General features: G+C 46.8%; 1 protein-coding gene across 1 annotated transcript in view; it reads left to right on the top strand.

The window, feature by feature from the left end:
* Positions 1-20750, top strand: part of Pcnx2 (pecanex homolog 2) — a 213213-nt gene that overhangs the window by 165676 nt on the left and 26787 nt on the right. The window contains 1 exon segment of the mRNA XM_012516813.2: positions 15943-16196. Coding sequence (XP_012372267.1) covers positions 15943-16196 — 254 coding nt within the window.

Below are 20750 nucleotides of genomic sequence, written 5' to 3'. Positions count from 1 at the left end.
TTTTTTTGCAGAACCAGGGATTGAACTCAGGCCCTTGAGCTTGCAGGCAAGCACTTATTCTACTGAACCATCTCCCAGGCCCCTTCTCTTTTTTTGGCACCAGGGATCAAACTCAGGACCTTGAGCTTGCCAGGCAGGTGCTGTGCCTTTGAGGTGTCTCCCGGACTCATGAGTATGGTTTCTAAGACAAGTTCCTCACTGTTTTCAGCCTTATTAGCAAACTTACTCCATCTGTGAGTTTAAAGGGTTTGAAATGAATTAGATTTTAGAAGTTTGTAGAAGACGTTTGTGACAGATAGGGTTCCTTCCTTATCTGCCCTAGTACATGTTACGGTCTTCGCTCCTGTCAGGTGTCACTTGGGGTGTAAGGAGCCACTGCAGAATCCATGGCCTTAGGGGACACTGCCGTGCTCTTACTTTGAGTGCTTACCAGTTATGCTGCAGCTCCTGGATGCGCTGCATTCAGCTGTCAGATAAACCTGCCTGCAAGAGATTCAGGTTTCTAAGTAAGCCATCCAGGCTTCTCCAGGGAGCTGGACTAAATGTCCTCACTGCTAGTGAAGCCCAGTGGTGTTGGGTTCCAGAAGGAACACTACCAGTTTTCTTAAGGCCTCGCCCGTCAGTTGCAGGGCCACCTCTGCCATGTGCTAGTGGTCAGAGTCATTCCCAAGGACCCTGTGGATTCAGGAGGTAGAGAAAGTGGCCCTGCCAGATTGCACTGCGATGTGGTGGCAGAGAGGCAGCAACATTGCAGACTCCTGAGACGTCACTGGGCATGACACAGAAAGAGATGGATGGTTTACCCAGCATGGGCTGTGGTGCTGCAAGGCGGGGCTGCCTGCGAGCCCACTCGGTTGTGGTTTCTTGGTTCTTCTTCCTCCAGCCAAGATGGCAGAGGTGTCCTGGCTGTAAGATCATCCTAGCACAATGGCAGCATTGAGAAAACTTGCTGATGCTGTCGGCCCTGTCGCACAGGCCCTCACACAGAGCTGCTCCTTAGCTCAGGGCATCCTTTGGAACCTAGGAACGTTGAAAGAGCGTGCGTCTGAGCTTTGCTGCAGGAATCCTGGCTGCCCTGCAGGGACTATATCACTTAGATTTCTTTGCAACACAGACCGTGGTGTTCCCAGGGAGTGTCTCCTTTTTTTTTTTTTTTTTTTTTGCCTTGTTGAGTACTGTACTAAGTTTTCTTTCTCTACATTTCACTTTTGTTTTTGAATTTTCTATTTTCCCATATAAAACTCTTTACTTTGGATAAATTTAACTTCTGTACAGCCTGGGGCAGTCAACGAACAGATGAGTTGGTGTGTCTCCTACAGTCTATGTGGGGGGCTGGCAGTGGGCACAGGAGCCATTCATGTGCAAGCACTGAGGCTCCGGCTCTTCACCCTCTTCCTTTTTAAAAATCTGTGCTGGTGAGCAAGCGCAGGGCCTGTCATGTGCCAGGCAAGTGCTCTGCCTCTGAGCCACACCCCAGCCCTAGCTCCTATTCTAGAAGTGAAGGACATACATGGAGTAAGGCCAGCTGTCCACAGCCCACAGGGAAGAAACTGTCCTTTTTCCCTTGAAAGCAGTCCTTCTTGTCAACAGGAATCTGAGCCACAAGACACAGAAAGCAACTCTAGGTACCATACTCATGAAAAAGGCCTAGGGGACAATATGTCAAAGGGCACAGCCTTGTTGACTAGGTTGGCAAAGCAGGGTTGGTGGTTACTGGACAAGTGCCCTGTCCACAGTCCCACTGCAGCTGGAGAAAGGCCTCATCTGCACAGTGGGTCCAAGCACTGCCCTCGCGAGGCCCACAGCACAGGCCTGGACAATGAATGCTCCTGTCCCTGGAGATCGGGTGAACTCCCTGGTTTCCCCCTCCCTTGACCTTGTGTCTCTGCATTCCTATTCTATTCATTTTGGCCCATGTACCCAGAATAAAAATAAATTCTTGTTAACCTAAGAAATCAGGACCGAAGTTCCCTTGTTGCTTTTTGGTTCACAAATACTGCTTGCATCCACCAAACCAGGGAGTCTTTCAGGGCTGACACGTCAGTCATCACTTTAACTTAAGTAAGTCAGGAGGCCAACAGGGTGAGGAACACAAGTTCAAGGGTTTTCAGAAGAAATGGAATCTGTGGGGTTATAAATCTCAGCACAGTGTCACTCAAGTAGACATACACAGAAAGATGAAAAAGTGAGAGCTGGTTATCTGTTCAGGACATTCCTGCTCTCCCCTAGCCAGCTAGATGGCCTCTGCTGGTGGCGTGGCTGTGTCTATGAAGACACTATGAATCAGTGCAGAGTCAGTGTGCCGCCAACAACAGCATAGGCGTCTTGGGAATTTGCCTGAAGAAGAGGTTTGAGACTGGTACATAGAGAGGGAAGGCAATTCACTGGAGGGAGGGAGGGAGGGAGGGAGGAAAGAAGGGAGGGAGGGAGGAGAGAGGGAGAAAGAGAGGGGAGGAGGGAGGGAAAGAGGGAGGGAGGGAAGGAGGAAGGGAGGAAGAAAGGGGGGAAGGAGAGAGGAAGGGAGGGAGGGAGGAGGAAAGAGGTAAAAATAAAAAGACATGGATGAAACTCTTAGGCCTCTGAACCCTAGGCTCAGGAGAGAGCACACACCTGTGGCAGTGACAGCTATTTCAGAGAAGCACAGGGCCATCTTTCTTCTCCCTAGCCAAATACACAGGGCAAACCCAAGGAGATGAAGGTGCTTCCCAAATCCTCCAAGTACTTGCAGCAGAGCTGAGTAACAATCTCTCTCTCTCTCTCTCTCTCTCTCTCTCTCTCTCTCTCTCTCTCTGTCTCTCTCTCTCTCTCCCCCCAAGAATTTTTCAGTCTACTTGACCATTCTATTTTTTCTTCATTCTTTTTCATTGGTATTTGTTTGAAATCCGTGCTATTGTATTTGTTTGCCTTAAAAGACAACAGATATTCGGGATACAATTTCTTACATCCCTTGCACAAACTTCTCAACAAAGCATTGCATTAGTTGGGGAAAAAATCCACTTTTTATAAGGATCTTTAACAGATCATCCCAACTGACTTGGCCTCTCGCAGCCCAGGTTTCTCCAGCAGGGATCTGATGTAATAGCCACACTCCATTCAGTTGTGGCCGACCATCAGTCCAGAAGGTACAAGATGCTGCCGCCACGTAACCTGCCGGTGGGGTGGTGAGCTTGTCCTCCCCGCTGAAGTTGGAGCAGATGCTGCTGGTGGACTCTAAGGGCTTAGGACCACAGCTGGTGCCAGGAAAGAGGTCAAACAACTATGCTTTCCAGCCCTACGATATAAGACAGAGGAGGGCAACGTGCCCAAGCACAGTCCCTTGCTAGGGATGGGACTGTGGGATTGCAGAAGAGAAGCAGAGCAAGGGATTTCTGACAGAGAAAGAGGAAGGCTTGCTCTGAAGGCAAGTGCAGAAGCCCAGAAGGGAGGTCAGGATGCAGGTACATGTCACCACAGTAACAGGACAGAAGGGAGAGGTAGGGTGCAAGTGCAGGCCAACAGGGGCATTAGGGACACAATGTAAGACAGGAGAATAACTTCCTCAATTATAACTTGAGGAAGTACGGTGTGAATGCTGAACATCATGAGAGGCCCTTAGCTAGGCTACTGATGGTGAGTTTGGAGAGAGACCTGTTAGGAGGACTGTGTGGCTGTCTCTCAGTCACAGTGAGCACAGGACAGTGTTGGAGTCACCAGGTGTGCACTTGAGCCAGCTGGTTCAGGACAGGCAACTGAGGATGTGTGCATGAGTGTGACTGTGACCATTATGACACTGCCTGGTCACGGAGTGCGGGCTGAAGAGGGAGCCAAGCAAAGGCATAAAGGAGGTGGGAAGCAGACCCCAGTGATGGGCCCAGTGAATTGTGGGCCAGGAAAGGGACATGGCTCATTAAACCTGAAATATTAGAGGAAATGAACTGCAAACATAGGAGGCAGTTGTTGGAGAGCAGGGTTCAAGGCTGATATTTAGAGAAAATAAGCCATTTGGTCATTGAAGTCTTGAGTTAGCACTGTGGGAATGAGGGAGGGAAAGGAAGAGTCAAATTGGAAGAAAGAAGGGAAGGGAAAGAGGAATGAAGGGAGGGAGGGAGGAAGGGGGTAGGGAGGAAAGAAGGAAGGGAAGGAAGCTGGTTAAATAAGGAAAGAATATGGCAGAGAAAATGGCCATTTTTTGAACATCTATTTATATGTTTAAATTTAAAAATTGCAAGTTAGTTTTACCAGAATTCATTTCTAAATATTCCTAAATGTCCCCACCTTCACGGGACGCTGCAGCAGCTCAGCTTCCTGAGCGAATGACTGCCATGGCTACCATGGAACCTCTGGCACAGGACACTGAACACAAGGCAAGTTGTCACATTCTATAGGGTCTGGAAAGTATCAGAAGCCAAGATTGATGCTCCTGTCTGCGTGCAGTGTTATCAGGCATCTCATAGCTCGGCTAGCACCTCCTAATCGCTGGCCTGCAGGGACACTTGGAAATATCTGTGTAAGCTAATCTTATCGAAAGCTAATCAGACCCAAACCATTTCTTAAAGGCTGAAAGCTCACAGCTGTCCCACTAACCTTGAAACTCAAGTTCTCTCTTCTCTGTGGCAATCTTGAGATCTTTTCTGAGTCCTTAATTCTTGTGTCTACAGAGCCAGCATAATCTGTTCTATCTCTTGGTTCCAAACTTTAGCCATAAAATAATATGTTCTCCAGTCAGAATTGTAAAACACATATTTTTCTTCATTTCGAATTATTTGACCCTTTAGTGAGAAAGACACAGACAGGCGTGCTGGTCTCAATTAGCAAGTCTGGGAAGAAAAGGGCTTTCTTGCAAACATCATCAGAGTCTGCACATCCTAACGTTCCACATGCAAAAGGAGCCAGTGAGAGGACATGAAGATGACACAAAAAGGAAATAAATATAAATAAGGCAGCCCCAGCTCCTGTGTGCAGAGCTGAGCGCTTCAGGGTTTCTCATCTGTCAGTGAGCAGGGGCAGAAGAAATCTCATTATCCACAGAGATAAGGACAGCATTCCATATTTCATCATTTGTAGTCCCTCAACTGATGGTGTGTACTGAATTGTTTGATCAGTTTCATATTTTTTCATACAGGCTGGTAAAGAAAAAAAGTAATTCAGGAAGCTTTTGCTTTTGTGATAAAAGAAAAATACTAATTTTAAATTCTAAGAACTAGACCCTTCCATTGGGTAAACGTCTTCTGAGAACCAGTGTCCTCATTTCCAGAGGGCCAAGTACATCTGCATAACCAGGTTGGTGTATGAGACGTGGCTTTTTAAGTGGATCAGTGTCACACAAATAGATGGTGCTGTGAAATAAAATACCGAGAAAAACAATGCTGTTTTATTTAAAGTTATTACACCACATTTAAAATGCAGTTTGTCAAACAGCTCACAGGAAACATTTTATTCCTCTGAGCGGATCTTAAAGCAAATTGAGGCTCTACGGGATACAAAATTGCTATAATAAAAGAACCTCTGCTAGCTTGCAACAGCAAACAAGTTGTAAATCATTCTAACATACTTTTTTTTTTCTGTACTGCCCACGAGTCCAGTGTACTTCTCCTTGATTCTAAGGTCATGCTCAAAAGACATGACAAGTGGGTCCAGCACTGCTGATGGATTAGGAGCAGCGGATGCAGACACTGCTCCCGAGGCCGCGCAGAACTGAGCCCCTTCTGCATCTCGCAGAGCCGACCCTCGTTTCATTTCCACTCTGTGACCTCTGGTTGCTGTGCGCTTGGCATTAGTTTCCCCAAATTTAGATTGGGTTCACTTAAAAAGGATGACTATCCAGTAGATTTCAATGACTGCGAGGTAGGGAGTGTCCTAACACAACTGTGTGGGACGGCAGCAAAGACAGCATGTGGCCCCCAGGGTGGGGAGGAGGCTGGGGGCTGGTGGTGATCCTAGTCTTCAGGGGAGAGGCTCGGCCTTTCTGCCTCCTGCAATCAGGAGGAAACCGCAATCCTAGAAAGGACATCTTTTTATTTTTCCAGAACCGGGGATTGAACTCAGGCCCTTATGCTTGCCAGGCAAGCACTTATTCTACTGAGCTATCTCCCCAGCCCCAAGGACATCTTTGCTTCTGCTGGAAATATCAATCTTCAGAATCAGAATGAAACCACCAACAATCAGAGAAGGGCTGTTCCTTGTTCTGCTCAGATAATTAAATAACACCATCCTTGCCTTTCCCTGGAGACTATTGCTTAAGATTCTAAATAATTTATTGTTTAAAATTCTAAAAAAAATTTAAGCACACTACTTTATAAGTAAATGGATAGAAACACGATTTTTTAAAAAAAAAAATATTGTCTTTATAGAATTTTATCCCTATTGGACAATCTTAAGGAACATTGAAGTTCTTTGAAATATAGTTTTAAATATTTTATTTCATTTTGATCAATATGCATTGACTGCACATGCTAATGGGGTTTAGTGTGATGACACACTCCTACAGTCACACTGATCCATCCGGCCTCCCTTCATGGGCCTGCTCCCCCAACCCTTACTAATCCCTCGTAATTTCTATTTCACATTCAAGGCAATAGCTTTTGGTGTCCATGGATGAGAAGGAACCCACTGAACGTGTCTTCAGCAGTCTCACCTATTTCACTCAGTGTAGTGTCCTCCAGTTCAATCCATTTTTCTGCAAATAACAGAATTTTATTCTTTATGACCAAATAATATTTTATGGTGCACATATTCCACATTTTCTTTCCTTACTCATCCCCTGAAGGGCACCTAAGCTGATTCCACAAGTTAGCTATTTTGAGAAGTGCTGCAGCCAATGTAGGTATGCAGATATCTTCACGTGCTGTGTTAGAGGGACACGTAGGCATAGACACATGATTATGCAAAGGGTTCACTAAGGAGGCTTCCAGGGGCCACTTGTGGAATCAGGGGTGGAGGAATGCAAAATGCCTGTCTGCATTCTGGAAGGCCAAAGCATCCAAGTGGAGGCCCAGAGCCCTCTGCAGTGTTTGATATGGGTCTGTGTGGGAATGGGAAGGATCTGCATTGGCGGGCGAAGAGGGCCCTGGAGGCAAATGTCCATAGGCAATGGCGAAGGCTGGAGCTCCTCCAAAGAACAGCAAGCAAGCCCTTCCTTCTTCCTGCCCTTTGAGTTCTACCTGGGCTACGAGCCTACTGGCACCACCAGGTCTACCAGGCCTGGGGTAGGTCTCTCCTCTTCGGTTTGGGGCCCACATGTCAGTCATCCACAGATGCACCCACAGCTTTCCTAATCTTCTCAGTGGTTCATACTCAAGTCAAGCTGACAGCTAACAATCACATACGCTAGCTTCTTTTCTTTGGGTACATACCTAGGAGTGAGATAGTCTTACAGAAAATCTGTATTTAGTTTTTTTTAAGGAACCATCATACCATTTTCATAATGGATGTACTCATTTTCATTTCCATCAACAGTGAATGAGGATTCTTTTTCTCTCTACATACTCACCAGCATTTGTTATTTTGGGTTGTTTTTTTTCTTATAATAGCCATTTGACTGGGATGAGATAATGTTTTATTTTAGTTTTGATTTGCATTTCCATGATGGCTCATGATCATTGAGAAATTTTTCATGTAATTTTTGGTGACTTAACTTTCATCTTTCAGTAACTGTCCCGATTGTTTGCCCATTTTAAATGGATCACATGAGCTTGGTTTTCAGCTGTTCAAGTTCCTTATGTAGTCTGGATGGTTAAACTTGTCGGCCGAATAGTTGGCAATATTTCTCCCCATTCTTTAGGTTGTCTGTGTTGACTGTTTCCTTCGCTGTGCAGAAATGTTTTTATGAGTGTCTGAGGTTGCATTGTCATGGATGTCCCAGTGTCCTGAATCAACTCAAAACATTTACCTTTTGTGGTCATTTTGACTTTGGGGAACAGCCAAAAGTCATGCAGTGCCAGATCCAGTGAAGAAGGTGGATGAGGATACACAGTAATGTTGTTATAAACCTGCCTTTCCATTGCATGGCTTCCGGTGACAGCTTTTAGTGTATTTTTTTACTATACCTTACAAAGATATTCAAAAGAGAAGACTTCCAGAAATGCTTTAGAAAGTGGAAAGAACAATGGGATAAGCGTGATCAAAGTGAAGAGGAATATTCTGAGGTGTAGGAGTGGCAATGTATCTTTTACTGTCTTAAGTTCTTTAAAATTTAAACATTCACTATATATTTTCACTTGTATGGATATTTTTAACTGTATTAATTCTTCCAAACTATGAACATGGGAAGTGTGTGTGTGTGTGTGTGTGTGTGTGTGTGTGTGTTTAATTTCATCAGTACTTTGTAATTTTCACTGTAGAAGCCTTTCACTTTCTTGGTTAAATTTATTTCAGCATATTTTTGTAGCTATTGCGAATGGGCTTGTTTTCATAATTGCTTTCTCAGCAAATTTGTTATAGGTGCATGAAAATGCTTCTGATTTTTATGTTAATTTTGAGGTCTGAAAAATGTGTTGAATTTTTTTTATCATCTCTAATAGTTTTTTAATGTAAACTTTAGCTTTTTCTACATGCAAATCATATCATCTACAAACAAGGTATGTTGACATCCTCTCTTCCTAGTTGTATAACTCTAATTTTTTTCTCTTATCTAATTGTGGAGGCAGTTTTCTGGTACTGTACTGAGCATGAGCAGTGAGCGTAGGTAGCCTTGTCTTGTTCCAGACCTTAGAGGAAATACATTCACCTTCTCTCCACTCAGTATGATGTTGCCTGTCACTTTGTCACGTGCACAGCCTTTGTAAAATTCATATAATTGCCGGCCCTATTCCTGGAGTGCCCTGAGCTGGCCATTGAGACTGGGCATGGTGGTGCATGCCTGTAACCCCAGCGCTTGGGAGGCTGAAAACAGAAGGCTCACTCTGAGTCTGATCTACGTAGTGAGCCCGTTAGACCCTGTAGACTCTGTCCCAATACAGAAAAAAAATTCATACAATTGTTATTTCTTCTCAGAATTAAATCTGATTAGAGGTACCTAATATGAGGACGTCCTCCCACAGCAGATGGCTGGTTCAGAGGACGAATGTTCTTTTCATCTCATGGTCTGGAATTCTGTCCCAGGGGATTAGTGTCAGGGGGAGGGGGAGCTGGTAGACAGCCCATACCATAGCTCTTGTCCCCATCCCTTGACATCAGAAATGAGCCAATGGGTAGCTGCTGTCCCTGTCACTCATTGGCCCCTCTTAATCTCGGAGGCTGTGGAGGAGAGTACAGCTTTCTTCTTTGTGTTTTCTTGGGACTTGAACATTGTCTTGGTTGCTTTTCTCTTGGTGCTGAGACAAAATACCTGACACTCAGAGTAAACAAAGAAAAAGTTCCTTTAGCTCACAGTTTGTGGAGGTTTCGGTCCACAGTCAATTGGCTCCGAGGTGGAGTGGCATATGGCAGAGGACAGCAGTGCATAGTGGTGGAAGGCAGTGAAAACAAAAAAGGAGACGGGCGGAAACAAGCCTCTTTCCCTCCCTTAGACTGTATGCAGGCTTCCCACCTGTGCAAATATACCAGAACAACAAACTGTAAAAATAATGAGTATACCATAATAGCAACAACAAGAACAAAAGCAACTCCCTTATTCCAAATGAACCTATGGCAGGTGCCTTCCTAGCTCAGAATACTAGGCCAGAGGACAGGATTTATTAAGGGACTGACAGCACGTACACCATAACAAGTGTACCATATGGATGTAGCACTCACCCTCATAATCCCAGCATTAGACTATGAGTCAATCACAAACTCTAGAAGCCTGCCCCATTACCTGAGGGTTTGGGGGACATTCAGACATGTACTGATAACAAACATCTTGTTATCTGTTGCCTACAGGCATGAGGTTTACATCTGTTGTGCTCTCGTTGGTTTGAGCCCTCCAAGGCCCCTTGATGGATCCTGTCCTCTGGCCCAGGGTTCTGATCTGGAAAGGCACCTGCCATAGGTTCATTTGGAATGGGGAAGATTTGGTTGTTTTGTTGTTGGGTCTTCCATTTGTGTAATCATTTCCTTTGGCTTTCAGCTTTCTCGAGAAAACATCAGCCTCATCTTCAGCTTGTCCAATTGTAAAGAAGGTGCATCTATACAGCCAGCCATAAGTGGCTGGAAGTAGCGGTCATCCTGTGGTTGTTGAGGAGGCTACATTAAAAGCCCCGCCACTCACTGCACAGTACTTGTCAGAACTAGTAGGAGAGAATTTATTTCAGAATTTATTTCACAAGCATGCCATAAACTGGGTGGCTCAACCACCAATACTGTGTTCTGTTCAGGAGGATAGACAGTCCAAGGTCAAGTACAGATTTGGTGTCTTGTGAAAACCTATTTCCAGTTTTCAGATTATATCTCCTTACTATATCCTTCCACAGAAGGAGAGAAAGTAAGCAAACTACCTTGTGTTTCTTTCTATAAAACACTAATCCCATTCTCCAGGACTCCACCTTCATGACCAAATCATCTCCCCCAAACCCTGTCTCCAGCACCAGCTTGGAGAAGGCACCAAGGTTCAACACATGAATTTGAGGGGAAGCTTTCACTCAACAATAAAAATCCCCTGTCTGAAGGGCTTTCTGGAAGGCTGGAAGTTCTCCCAGTGTGCAGGAGCTTCTAATGTCTGCCCCTAATGACACCAGACACCTGGAGAACCACATACCTAAGCTGGCTGGATAGTGTGAGCACCCCAGAAAGCCATTGGCTTCATTGAACTTTGACCTGTCATGCCGCACAGGAAATACTTAAATCAGCCAATAAGCCTTGGATTTGTCCAAGCCATGTAACGATTTGAATGCATCTATTAAGGGTTCTGTTACTGTATCACAGCGTCCTTTTTACCAGAATTTTGGAGACAGCATCTCTGGTGTCTTTTGTAGAAATAGCAATGATCCTTCCAAGAAATTACTTTGTTTGCATCTGAAGGACCCAAGAAAGCATCTAAGTTTGCCTTCTCACTGTGCTGGAGAGCCCAAGCTAAATCTGTGATACTGGCTATCACAGAATGCAGCATGACCTTCATGTCATTTCTGTCCTCATTGTACTCTTCTTATCCCTGGTTCTCGCACACATTTTCTTGTTTGCTTTCACAATGTGGATACCTTCTCAGATAGACTTCATTCTTTCCTGGCTGCCTCCCCGAGAGAGAAGGCCCTGACCATTGGAGCTCACAGGGAACAATGCAGGTCTTTTGCAAAGAAAAGGAGAAAGAGTTCAGCTGGCCAGGAGAGGACTGGCCACAGCACAAGTGCTCACTGGGACTTGCCAGACACATTCAGTTCAGAAGAGAAGTTTCCAGACCTTTAATTAGTCATTTGCATCTCTCAGATCTGAAAGACTGGAGATTCTCTGAAAAGTCATAACAAACATGATTAATTGAATGTTTTCTTTCTCTCCGCTGTGTTGGAGCAAGTGAACACAGCCACATGGAAGATGCCAAGATCCAGTCTCAGTGGAAACACCATGCACAGACAGCCTGGTCAGCTGCATCGCAGCCAACACTGCTGGAGGTTCCACAGCACCCTGGGCCTTGACCTTCAGTATGCCCTTCTGAGATACTTTGCTCTGCTCCATGCTTAGAATATGGGTCTTGACTTGCATTCATCAGCAAAGTCAGTGCATCGACATTCTTGTGTTTTTCACTGTGTGACCCTGAGTGTGAGCCTCCTTCCTGAGCACAGATTATCGGAGTCGCCCCAGCTAAGCCATAGGCAGTCATGAGATCTCTGCCAACCAGGAGCGCCTTTCATGGCGAACTTTCTCAGCTGCATTTCACCAGCATAGAGAAGCCCGTTGCTCCTGCGTGCTGCTTCGCTAGCTCCATGTGTCACAGAGAGGGCTGAAGAGCAAGTGTCCATTGCACACAGACCTGGAGACAGGCATGCACATGTGCATGGGCACACACACACACACACACACACACACACACACACCATGCATGCATGCATGCATGCATACACACACTTTCACACATACAACCCGCCTGGTTGATTAGGAAAAAGAAAAAAGTCCCTGGCTTTCAGCCCAATGTGATAAATGTGAGAGTGGGATGGAAGAATGAAGAATGGGAAAACTAAGAACAAACTTCAGACCTTTCTTTAGGAATGTCATTGTACTGATCTCAAGTGAAAATCCCCCATCATGCTTCTTCCTTGTGTCACTTGTTTCTGGAAACTACCTTATTTCCGCCATTAGATGCTTTTTTGTAGATGAGATTGTTAGCTTGCAGCAAACTCATATCATTGGTGTGTCCCTGTGGGCGGAGGATCCACCAGAGTCTGAGGGCAAAGCTTTGGCTCCAGAAGTCCTAACAGTCCACTTGTCCCAAAAAGCTAGTCAAAGGGATGAGCAGTGATGAAAGGCGGAAAAAGAGCTTTCATCTCTAGGGCCGCCCTGGAGAAAGGATAGATGTAAATAGTCACAAGGTCTTTTCTTGAGAGGCTGACAGGAACTTTAGGGCTTTATAGAAAAGGGGAGCCAAGGCAAAGCTTGAAAGTCTGCATAGCTGAGGGGCTTGCATAGCTGGCAGCCTAAGTAATCTTAGTCAGCTCTGTGGTCTGGTTGGTGTTATCTCACAGCTGGTTCTGCCAGGGGCTGGGAAAGCCACTATTGCTTGACAGAGTGGCTTGATCCCATGGTGAGATAACAAGAACAGCCCTAGACACTTACGTGGGGTGGGGGAGATGTTCTGTGAAGTTTTCCCAGGCTTTAAGTAGTGTGGTCCCTTGTCATAAAGGTCTCTGTCAACAAGACCTGCCCTTCTTGAAACCCAAGGTGACTGCAAAAGGGGGTGTATAAGAAGGAAAATGGAGTTGAAGATGTAAGTTGAGTGAGTGAGGGACAAGGAAGGAGCCCCGGCAGCTCAGACAGTTCCCTGAGTGCCCAGGCTTCTCAGTCCTGGCGCGGTGGCCGCTGCTTGCTTTGGTGGCCCTGTGGTCTGTGGTCCACGTGGCTCCTGTTCACAGCCCAGCCCTGCATTCTGCGCACCTCTCCCAGAGAAAAGCAGGGGTTTACATTCCAGATGAGCTGAGAGAGCTCTGAAATGTTTAAGAACGAATGCTTTCAGCTCAGACCTCATCAGCAAAGTCTTAGAGAAAAATGGGGTGCTAAGGTCCAGGATTAGACCGACACCGTCTCACTTCTAATGTCATGGCATCTGCCTGCCTCCCTTTCCTGATCTCCCCTTTCACTGCCTTGTCCTAACAGTACAGTGTGTACACAGTAGTTCACATCCCTGGTGCACTAACTTTGCTCAGGTCATCTGATGTAGCCTTTCCTTCTCTGCCCCCACGTCGGATCTGCCGTGGATTTTCTCAGTAGCGTGCCTAAGCCCTGTGTTTACAGCAGGCTAAGTCAGAATCCCTCCTTGACTCCGTTCCATTTCCATAGTCTTTCATTCCCTCATGGAGCCAGCAGGTGTGACCACTGTGAACAGTGACATGGGATCCCAGAAAAGCCTGTGGTGAACACAGGCAGGAGTGGGCGTGCCGACAGGTGCTGGCTTCTGACTGTCCCTCCACGCGTGCACACATTGCACTGACGGAGCTATGGTCTATTAAAAACAAATATTAGTAAAGACCACCGACATCTGTCACTGGTGGTTCCTCATCATTTTCCATGTGCTGTTTTATTTCATTCTCACAAGGACCCATTTTGCAGGTGAGGAAACAAGCGTGGGCTACGTAAATACTTTGAACAAGGCGGGCAGCGAGAACATACCGCCTTTTCTCAAACTCTGTGTGCTAACTACTGCCTCCCCCAAAATAATAGTCTTCCATGTTGGCATTCAGATAACACCATATTTCCATAAAAATTTTAAACTAAATTAAACATATTTAAGTAGTTACTTTCAACAAATAATTCCATGATGCAGGCCTCTTTCAAAATGAAGTCTTGAGCAGTCCTGCATCCACTTTCCGTCCTGCTACTTGCTGTCATCTCTTGTATTTTCTGGCCTTCGACTATTTTGTTGAGCTATTCTCATCCTGACACCTACCTTTTATTTCTACTACCCCAAGCTACTACCCTTAGGAACTCTGATTTATTCATCTCTTTAAATTCCTCTTTGGTCTTGTTTCTCCTTGTGTTAAACAGCATGCTTAGAGCTCAGCCATCCCGAACAATGTGCAGGCACTTTACCTCTAGCAGCGAAGGCTGCCCAGAGCCTGCCGTCCCTCCTGGCTTTCGAGGTGCACTCACAGCTGTTGCAACTGTGGTTTCTGTCCCCCTGGCAGCAGCTCCTGACCTTCTCATCCCCACTCGCGGGGATGTCATCTCCTGAGTGAGCATCCAGCTGCTAAATGGTCCTTCTTACGATGCACTCTGCCTCCAGACTTCCTGCTGCGAGTCATGAGACGCCCTCTGGAACTTCAGAGCACATCTGCTCAGGGGCCCCTGAGAACTCTGCAGATGGTCACGTGGTGATCACCATTGCCTCTACAGTCGCTCTTCTGGAAAGTCGCAACTTTTCCAGTCAGTCTTCAGAAATATAACATTGAGCTTCCAAAACCCTGTAGATTTCTTAATGTGTCATTATAATCACATTCAAATGAGTACTAATCCACTCACTAGTGGAGAAAAATTTAGAAAGTGTAGGCCAGATCATCTGGCTTTGTTTGGTGGCAGTAGTGATGCTTTGTGGGTAGTGGCCAAGGGAAGAGTCCCGGCTGTACCTTGACAAAACCACCATTTGTCTGATGTTCTCTGTATTCTACATGGTTCTTCTGCCTCATACTTTGGGTTCATAGAATAGTGATATTAGGCTGGGTGTGGTTGTGCAGAACTGTCATCCCAGAGGGAAGATCACAAGTTCAAACCCAGTGTGGTCAACTTAGTGAGCCCCTCTCTCAGAATACAAAAGGACTGAGATACAGCCTAGTGTGAAGACCCTGAGTTCAATCCCCAGTACTGTGAAAAAAAATAAAAAATCAGTAGAATCATCCAACTTTTGCCACATATACATACTATATATATATATATATATATATATATATATATGAAATTATTTATTCAATACAGGGTCTTGCTACACAGCTCAGATGCATAGTGATCCTCCTGTCTCAGCCTCCCTAGTGCTGGGATCCCAGGCATGTGCCACCACACCTGGTTTGCACGGCATGGCGCCGGCACAGCATGCAGTACTGAAGATCAAACCCGAGTCTTTGAGCTTGCCAGGCAGGCACTTAGACCTCTTAGCTATCTCCCCAGCCCCTGTAGGACTATATATTAATAAACTGTATGATTGGGTTTTTTATACTCTGTGCAGGAATTTCCCTTTATTCCTGTCAAATTGTAGCATACTAGATTCTGCCCACTAAGTTCATTTTAGATCACAGTTCTGCCTTCAAGGCCACAGCAATAACCTCCTGTCATGAGCATCTTGTTTCCTTTTAAGTCTTTGATGAAAACACTGAAGGAGGCGTAGTATCCCTTTCCAAAGGCTGCCCATACCCACTGCTTCCCCTGCTTCTGCAGGGAAGGCCCTGGCAGGCACCAGCTCATGCCTCACCCTGTGCCCACAGTGAGCGTCAGGTGCGTGTGCTTCTAGCTTGGCAGTGGCATCTCCTTGGAGGCCCCCACCTGGAAGGCACTGCAGTGCACACCTGGCTGCTCTCGGCATCTCCACCTGCCAGCATGCCATTAGCCTTCTGACTGCTCAGGTATAACCTACAGGTCAGGGCTGTCAGCATCCTTCAGTTCACCTTGTCCATGACTACCTTGAGCACATGCCTTCGGAATACAAAATGTGGGCAGGACATGAGAATCAGAATGACTATGAATGAGTAGACGGTCCTTACAATTGTGATTGCGGGGAACACTTGGAGCTAAGACAAGATACGTGTCCTCATTCCTAGATGGTCTCCTTGACCCCCTGATGAAGGCTATGTGAAGTCATGGCAAGGGACAGCTCTAGCACGACCTCTCTTCTAACTCCCATCCTGTCATTCCTGGCAGGAACCTACTGCCAGCAGAGGGAAGTGGAAGCCATCATGGAGGGCGACGAGGAAGACAGAGGCTGCTGCTGCTGCCAGCCTGGGCACCTGCCGCACCTGCTCTCCTGCAATGCTGCCTTTCACCTCCGCTGGCTCACCTGGGAGGTCACCCGCACACAGTACATCCTGGAGGGCTACAGCATCATCGACAACAACGCAGCCACCATGCTGCAGGTGTTTGACCTGCGCAGGGTCCTCATCCGGTACTACATCAAGGTACCTCAGTGCCCACACACACTATCTGAGGAGCCATTCTGGGTGGACGAGGGCAGATTCTGAAGAGCTGTGCAGGGATCTGGATACTGGAATTTCTTCCAGCTTCTGAATTGGAGATGCAGCTGGATTTGGGAGCCACTGTCCTGAAAAACCCAGCAGGACCTTGTGTTAGCCTTGGGGGTGTGTCCTGCCCTGTGTTCCCAAGCCTAGAGCAGCAGGTGGCATGCTTCTACTTCTACCCAAGGCATGGTACTGGGAATGAAGGTGATGATAAGTTTTTAATCATCATAGGAAGTTCACAAGCCTCAAGGTTAGAGGTAAACTGAGTCACGTTGGACGCCCTGCCAATTGTCCACTTTAGATCAAGAATGGTTGTTTAAGCTTAGGATAAAAGTTCAAAAATTTAGCTAAGTAATCTGGTGAGGATTAGCGCTGATAGCTTCTCCTCCCTGTGCATGTGGAGACCGATCACACCTTTTCTCAGTTGCTCAGAAAATGTGCAGTTTGGATTGTGGCACCCTGCCTGAAGAACTGGTGTCCTTTTTATCCTCTGCTTTTCTGCCACCATCCTGGGGACTTCTTGTTCTTCTGCCTCAGAGAAAATGACAGGGAGAATGAAGACCTGGGTGGCCTCCTGGAACTTCCCACAGGCTACTCCTGCTGTGTCCTGTTGCTAGAACATTGTCTCATGCAGGTGGGAGTGATGTGGAAAGTGTATTTTGAGGATTATATGTTTATGGAAAAAGGAGGGCAACCAGTGGCCACCAGCCTTCCCTGTCATTTTCTGTCAAGTAGAAAACTGGCCCCTGTGAATCTCCTCTGGGTCTCATGAGGCAGCAAGGCAAGGCGGCTGCAGGAAGGGCTGGGTCCAGAGGCTGATTGCTCAAGGCAACCTGCAGGCTTGTGAAGCAGATGACCAAGAAGGAGCAGCTAGGTCAGGGGTGGCGCCTCGCAGGCTCAATGAATGCGTCTTGGAATCCATTGTCTCCATGCTGCCTGAAGAACAAGATTTGCAGCTGCCTTGTAGAGCCCTCCGCTGCTGCTGCCACTGTTTCCGGATCCACGGACTCCTCCTGCTCTGTGTGTATGTGGAGCGTGCCTCTCTGGACTGCCCACCGTGGGAACTGGTCTGTCCCATGCTGCCACCCAGCCTTGGCTCACATGGCAGTGCTCCCTCCCAGCTGCCCTAGACCTGTGCCTGGCCGTCATTCCTCTTCCTCCCCACCTCTCCCCTCCCTCCTTCTCTGGGACCTTCCTGAGAGAGCAATCGCACCTGACCCCTGTGTTCCCAAGCTCTGCAGGGCACCACCGATCCATGCACCCAAGGCCATTTCAGTTGGTGTGAACATAGGTTCTAGGCAACACGGATTCTGAGGCCCGGCCATGCTGTCTGCAGTGAAAGCAGGGTTCAGGACTGAGCTCTGACTCTGACTCTGGAATGTCAAGTGACCTTCCCAAAGCCAGACATGTGGACAGTTCAGACCCCATATCAGGAGGCCAGCAGGTCACCATGGAGGAGAGAAAAGTGCTACTCGGGGTCCATGCTTCCCTCCCTCACCTGGACTTGTGGCCTCTGCTCACCTGTCCCCCCTGCCAACTCTGGCAGCACTTCCCAACCCTTCTGGGTTCTCTAAGATGGCAGGTTAAAATCTGACAGACAAAGCCAGGGTGCCATGCAGATAAAAGAGGGCAGAGGGAGGGTCTGGGCTTGTGAGGAAACCAAACCCTTCACTCTTCTAAGAAAGAGAATAAGGACAGGTTCCCATCCGGGAAAGAAGAGGCACCCCACTTTTCTGATCCACGGAAGATCATGGTACCAGTTCCCCCAGCAAATGAGCTGACTGCAAAGCCCTGTGTCCTACTAAGCAGAGCTGAGGCTGTGGGCCTGGGGTGTGCCCAAGAATTTACCATATTTTAGTAAGCTTCCTAAGTGGTTTGCTCCTCTTCTGGGCCTGGTTAGCACTACAAGCATGTGCACTCAAATTAATGCCACGTCAGGCCCTGCTTCCGCCTCTGCCTGCTCAGGCCTCTTGAATACAATCCTTAGGCCCCTTCCACCCTTCTACCTCAGAATGCGCCTTCCTCCCCAGTGTGCGCTTACAGGAAATTGCAGGAGGCGGATGGGACAGTGGAGCAGAAGCAGCAGCACTGGGGTGAAAAGAAATGAATTCTTTGTATCTTGGTCTGGATTTCTTGGTGAACAAACCTGCTACCTCCTTGTTGCTCAGAATTTCTTCAGGTTTCAAGAGCTTAGTCTCATTCTTTTTATGGCTTTCCTACTGGATAGGCAAACTGAAACGGAAAGTAACTTTGAAATGATTTTTTTACACAAAAGGATTTTTTAAAAAATCTTCTAATAAACTGGGTCACTTTCCTCACCCTCTATGAATATATTTAAAAACGTCTCTTTCCTGATGACTGGACAGTTTCCCTGGGGTGTCCTCCATCTGACTGAATTTATTAGCGCTTGAAACCTTCCTGGAATTAAGAACTCAGCTTTTTGTGAGGCCCGGCCCGCATGTGGCCAACACTGTGCCAAGTACCTTCCTGCTCAGCACTGCGAGGTGTGAAGCCCCACCCTGCTGTGCCCCACTGAGGCCTACTCCCGGAATGAGGTATCTGGTGGGTTATGTGGCCTGCAGTCAGAATGAAAAGCTAGGACTGGCTGTAGGACACAGATGCCAAGGGTCCATCTCTGGGGATCCTTTTCCAACACAGGCCAGGATTATGTGGTCTCTCATGGTTACCTCCTGACTCCTCAGCTTGGCATAGGCTGCACCCACTTCATCCCAGAGAAGCTGAAGGATTTCTCACGGTTCATTGACAGTGTCTCAGGATGGCATTTCTGCCTAGGGAAAGCAGAGATGGACATGAGCCCAGATTCTGTAGTCCACAGCGCTGCATCCTGGCAGGTCGCAAAGGAGGGCGTGGCAGCCTCTGGGATTCAAAGTCTCCATTAATTATTCTGACTTCATCCCTCATAGGGTCATTTTTCACCCCTCAGAAAAGAATGAAATAGCAAACTTTGATTTTTCTAAAAAATTGTTTGTTATTCTTACCTACTATAGGATTAGGACATACTGGGAAAAATTAGACCAGATGTTTGCTAGAACCAGGTGTTCAGAAAAGCCATTTTTTTTTTTTCTCTTTGTAATGATCAGTGGGGAAGCTGAGCCTGTGGCCACAGTGCAGAGCCCTATCTGCAGGCAATATGCCCCAAGTCCCCAAGAGACTATAGATAGTCCCAAACCCTATGTACATATATACCTATCATAGCTCAATTATAAATGCACAATAAGATAAAAAGACTGGTAACTCATAATGAAATAGAGCAAGTATTTGTTTGGTACAGGGTCTCACTATGCAGCTCAGACTCATAGTGATCCTCCCATTTTTAGCCTCCCCAGCACTGGAATTACAGGTGTATTCCTGGTCTTAGTGGCAATCCTGGGGATGGGACCAGTGTGGCATATGGTCCAGGGGATCAAACCCCAGTCCCTGCACTTGCCTAAGCAGGTGCTTAATCTGCTGAGCTGTCTTGCCAATCCAAAATGGAACAATTATAACAATATACTATAATAAAGTTGTGTGAGTGTGTGCTCTCACCCTGTTGGGTCATTGTCCTCTTAGTAATCTCTGCATGTTGTTGTCTTCTCTTAAGTGGGAAACTTTTACCTTTTCACTTAGAGGAAGCATTTTATGGCTTCTCTTTGCCATATGCCAATTGCCAGCATCAACTTGAACTTTTGGGGCCATGATTAGCTACAACAAGGGTCACTTGGAAACAAAGCCCATGGTACCCACTGTAGTCAATCTGCTGACTGAACTGGCTATGCAGGGACAGTTGAGGTGGGGGCTGCAGCATGACTCCACTGGACAAGGGGGGATCCCATTCCGAGAGCAGAGTAACACAAGATTTTATCAAGCTACTTACGCTGCTGATCATAATAGCAGCATGCAATTTAAAGCTTATGTATACAGCGTTCATTTCTGGAGTTTTCCATTTACTATTTTAGGACTTGCTTGACCTTGAGTAATTCCACTCACAGAATATAAGATTAGACTGGGAGATCCCTGTACCCTCTTTTCCTTGTAACTTTGGGCCAACTATTTAAACTGTCCACCTTGTAGGAGCTTTAAGTCATCCAGCCAGCAAGTAAACAAGAGAAAACCTTCCAGATTCAGAGTATGTGTCTTTGAATACCAGATGTGCACAGCTGTTTCCTGTCCCCTACTGCCACCCTTCTCCCTCACCTTATGCTTCAGCCTCTCCTGTGCTGCTGCTGCTGCTGCTGCTGCTGCTGCTGCTGCTGCTGCTGCTGCTGCTGCTGCTACCCTGCCTGCTCCCTGACCCCACACTCAGCCCGCTTTCTGGGCAGGTAAGTCACACCTGTCCACCCAATTCTGCTGTTTCTCCCCTGTGTCACCTGTGCTCGGCCATGCGGAACCCTTCATGTGCACAGTCTCTCTTCAGACCTCAGGACAGCAGTGAGCAGTGGGTCTCACCAGCAAGCCTGTCTGTCCCTCCAAGTTTCAACTGCCTTTACCTCTGCC

Source organism: Octodon degus, unplaced genomic scaffold (genome assembly GCF_000260255.1).
Source record: "Octodon degus isolate 3935 unplaced genomic scaffold, OctDeg1.0 scaffold00127, whole genome shotgun sequence".
NCBI classification, from domain to species: Eukaryota; Metazoa; Chordata; class Mammalia; order Rodentia; family Octodontidae; genus Octodon; species Octodon degus.
This window is presented reverse-complemented; position numbering and strand designations above follow the sequence as displayed.